This window comes from Corvus brachyrhynchos, unplaced genomic scaffold (assembly GCF_000691975.1).
Source record: "Corvus brachyrhynchos isolate BGI_N302 unplaced genomic scaffold, ASM69197v1 scaffold26, whole genome shotgun sequence".
Taxonomy (NCBI): Eukaryota; Metazoa; Chordata; class Aves; order Passeriformes; family Corvidae; genus Corvus; species Corvus brachyrhynchos.
Genome location: NW_008239324.1, coordinates 4888834 through 4892965, shown reverse-complemented (window position 1 = coordinate 4892965; position 4132 = coordinate 4888834). Strand labels below are relative to the sequence as shown.

Here is a 4132-nt window from a genome sequence, read left to right as displayed (position 1 = left end):
GGGGTTGCTTGTCCTGCAGGACAGGTTGCTCTGCCCACCTGAGATCAGGCTTGGTTTTACAGGAGTCCTGGCTCCTTTTTGCCATGGTTCATTAAGAGAAGCTCTTTCCAGAAGGGACAAAACCCTCCTGAGAAATCCCAACACCACCCCAAAATCCGTATCTTTGGGGCTGTTACCACTTCCTGGGAAAATTCATGCAGTCCAGGGCTGCCCAGCCCACCTTATTAATGTTCTCAGCTTCCCCATCCTACAGAAGTGCTGTTCCCATGTTGTGACCCACCATGAGACCAGATTTCCCCCACCCAGGGGTACCATGCCCAGTTGGGGCTCCACTATGGGAAGAGCTGTCTGCCTGGGATTGCAGAACTGGACTGTAGTGTCTGGTCTTCCCATTCCAGCCAGGAGGCTGCTCCCAAAGACACCATGTCCAGCACAAAGTCATCCCAAGGAATCTGTGGCAAATACACCATGCCTTGGTGGAAGCATGGCAGAGACCAGGCAGACCTGGGCATGCTCTGCAGCCAGGCAGGACAGCAGGAGGACAGCAGAGCTTTGGGTGAGTTACATGTCCCTTGGGACTTCCCTTCAGCTCAGAGCAGCTGAAGACAAGGCAGGCAGACTGCTTGGATCACACGATCATTTAGGTTGGAAAAACACCTCCAAGATAATCAAGTTCCACCATTAATGCCAGGCTATTTTTTGCAGGGGCAAGACAGTCTGAGTGGGGACACTGCAACTGGGAGAAGGCACAGGTACTGATTAACTTCATTTATTAGCAAGGCGAAGGCAGGGATCACATCCTGCCCCCTGGAGTCCCAAGCAGGTCCCTTGCAGACCACAGAGGGCTGAGCACCCTGGTGCTCCTGTGCAGTCAGGGAGTCCCGTGGCACCGTGGAGTCCCTTGCAGGGACAGAGAGCAGTCACCAGGGGATAGCTTTACCTTCCCAGTTGAGCAGAGTCCCACTGTGTTTCTCGGAAAGGATTGTCAGCACAGACAACAGCCCCCGCACACTTGTGTCCACTGTCAGGTCAGCCTGTGAAGGGCACAGCAGGACACCACAGTCATTCCAGCAGCACTCACTTGGCTCATGTGCAGTGACAGCAAGGCTCCTTCCACCCAGAGTGAGGAGAGAGCCACAGGAGCTGGGACAAGTCCACTATGTGGGAAGATGGTTGGGTATCTGCACTGCTGGCTTGGACGGAGGTGGCTTGGGCTGGGAAGCCAGCCAGGTTTAACCAAACAGGAAGAGATCCCTGCTTCAAATGGGATGCTTTGTGCAGCCTTCTCAAAACTCCAGTGCTGCAGGGACCACTCCCACTCAAAACATGGATCCTGCAGGATGAGTGGAAACTTCACAGACCTGCAACTCCTCAAGGAACGGGTCACATGATGGGATGGTGCTGCTCCTTTCCTCCCTGCTCTGTTGGATTCAGGTTCTCTGCATACCTCCAGGCTGCCCAAAGCCCCTTTTTCCCCCCTGATCAAGCAGCCTGATATGTGCTGATGCTACTTCCCAGTATCCACATATCCTGCAGGGGCCCAACACAGACATGGGAAATTTGGAGCCTGAGAGGCAGCTCATTTTCACATGGATCCGCCCTCCAGAGAGCCATCTTGGCCACCTGAGCCACCTCCGGTGCAGGTTTGTAGGTTGGGTCCCACCCATGGGTTCCCCTTTGACCTGCTAGGCCAGAACTCACCTCCTGGCTGCCCATGTCTGTTTTCACCCAGCCAGGGTGCAGTGCCACACAGAGGATCCCAGATTCCTTGTAGGTCAGAGCCTGGCACATGGTCAGCATATTGAGGGCAGCCTGGGTGAGGAAGGAAGCATCAGCCATGGGCAGCAAAAGCTCCATGAACCAGCTTCCCTTCCCATTGCTGCCTCTTGGTGAGGGAGAAAAAGCAATACCAGGTCTTCAAGAGACAGTGTGTGTCTCCCCTGGGCAGGCATGCAGGTGCCCTGGCAGCTTGGGAACTCACTCCATCTCTTGATCCCAGGTGTTTCCCTGAGACCCAGCCTGGCAAGGGCAGCGCTGACCCCCATGGAGCTCAGGAGCAGGGGCAGGTCACCAGTGTCCATACCTTGCTGCAGCGGTAGGAGATGACGGGCTTGAAGAAGGAATCAGGTGTTTTCTTGATGGACCCCAAGATGGTGGAGATGTTGATGATGGCTGCCTTGCTGCAACTCAGGCCCTTTTCTTTGCTGTCCTGGGCAGCCTTCTTCAGCAGAGGCAGGAAGGCCTGGGGAGAAGCAACCTAGTGGGACACCCGTGCCTTAAGCCAGCCCCACTTACGGCAACTGCAACCCAGGGAGGGTGAGGAAGAACAGCAGGATGTCAGGGGAGCCCAGGTGTTGCTGCAGTAGCCCTGCCCGCTCCAAATCAGATTTGCACAATTCAGAGAGGCTGCAGAAGGCTTCGGCTGGAGGAGCAGCCCTAGCCCTCCCTTGCGCAGCCCCAAGAAATTTGGCAAAGCCCTCCAAGTTTTCCGTCGTGACCATGGACAGCCTGGGGTACCCTCAAGTTGGGCCAAATTTCATTCCTAGAGTTTCATCCATACCTGGGCCATCAGCATTGGCCCCACTGCATTGGTCTTGTATGTGCTGAGCATGTCCTCAGCGTTGGCCGTCTCCAGCGTGGCCGTGGGGGTGTAGATGCCGGCGTTGTTTATCAGCAGGTTCAGCCCCATCCCATTCAGCTTCCCCTCCACGACCTTGGCCGCATCCCTGATAGCAGAGGGGTTTGCGACATCTGCAGTGGGAGAGAACAGTCTGAGAGCTACGGCGGGGCAGGGGAGGAGAGGGAGGGGAGGAAGCCGAGGAAATCCGCGCATTCCGACCCGCGCGGCCCTTCCATTCACGGGCACCAGATGGTGCTGTGAAACCAGCTCCGCGCAGCGCGGCACCCGCACATCCCGACTCATCCCAAAACTGCCTCCTCTGCCCCTCCACCGGCAGCTGAAGGCTCCCACCAGGAGAAGCCCACCGTAGGGGCAAAGCGCTGTTGTGACTCCCCTTGCTGCGTCAGTCCCCAACAGCCACCGCCTCCAAAGTCCATGTCTGAGCAATTTCTGGAGAACCCAGGGCAGTCTCCGGGGGGACAAGTCCCCAAGGAAAATGTGCTAGGACCTGCCTTCCTCCCAGAGCCCTCCTGGTCTCACCTAGGACTTGGGATCAAGGCAGAGCAAGGATGTGATCTCTCAGCTGGGGGAGCCAGGGGCTGCCCAGGATGGATCTCAAGAACATCCTGGTCCTATGGCCATGGAACAAGGAGGCTCCAGGGAATGGGGTGAGGCTGAAACAGGTCTGGAGAAGCTGGGGTTTTTGCAGCAGGTCATGAAGCAGCTCTGAAGAACTGGATCCCCATGCACAGCCTGAAGGCAGGGAGGGAGGGAAGGAGAAATGGGGCAGGCATGGCTGGCAGTCACAAATTTACCAGCTCAGAGGCAGAGCGCACGTACCCAGCTTTACAAGAACCAGATTTGGGTGTTTGGATGCCAGATCTCTCAGCTCCTACAAAAAGAGACATGGAAACAATCAGCACTAGGCAGAGGTGATGCCAAGCATCATCCTGGGGTGCCAGCAATAGCCCACCCTGAGGGAAATATCTTCCAGGTGTTACTCAGTGCTTGTGAACAGCTGGGCTGGGGACCTGCCTTGGTTCTCAGGCTTCTCCCAGGCTCCACAAAGCAATGTGCATGTGCTCAGAGCATGGCACGGCCATGACGGCAAGATGCTGTGGTCACTCTCCCAAAGGGTCATCCATAGCCCAGCCAGAGCCACAGCAAAGGATGGGAGCAAACTGTGCAGGACCAGCTCACCAAGGAAATTACATGAACTGGCTGGGGGTACAGCCAGAAGTGTTTCCCAGAGGCTGCTGGAAGTGAGGTGGAGGAGGAACAGCTGTGAGTGCCAACACCAGATTTGACCTTTAGGGAAATTACATCTGAATAGGCCAGTCCCAGATCCACTCTGCTCTGGACACTACATCTCACCTACTCAAGTGAAATGAACCACTTTGCACATTTTTAGTGGTTGTTTTCACCACATGTGGCTATTGGGAGGAATGGGTTAAAAGCTGAAGACTGGGAAGGAGGACTGTAAATCATTCAAGTGACCTTAGAGCTGTGAAT

At 55.7% G+C, this 4132-nt stretch overlaps 1 protein-coding gene across 1 annotated transcript; it reads right to left on the bottom strand.

The window, feature by feature from the left end:
- Nucleotides 1-753: 753 nt before the first annotated feature.
- Nucleotides 754-3723, bottom strand: LOC103620264 (C-factor). The gene is made up of 6 exons (XM_008638866.2): nucleotides 3718-3723; nucleotides 3461-3512; nucleotides 2561-2751; nucleotides 2084-2242; nucleotides 1702-1812; nucleotides 754-1034 (listed from the first exon to the last, which is right to left on the bottom strand). Exons 1-6 carry the CDS (start codon nucleotides 3721-3723, stop codon nucleotides 921-923), a joined length of 633 nt encoding a protein of 210 aa, XP_008637088.1. The 3' UTR covers nucleotides 754-920.
- Between the last annotated feature and the right edge of the window lie 409 nt (nucleotides 3724-4132).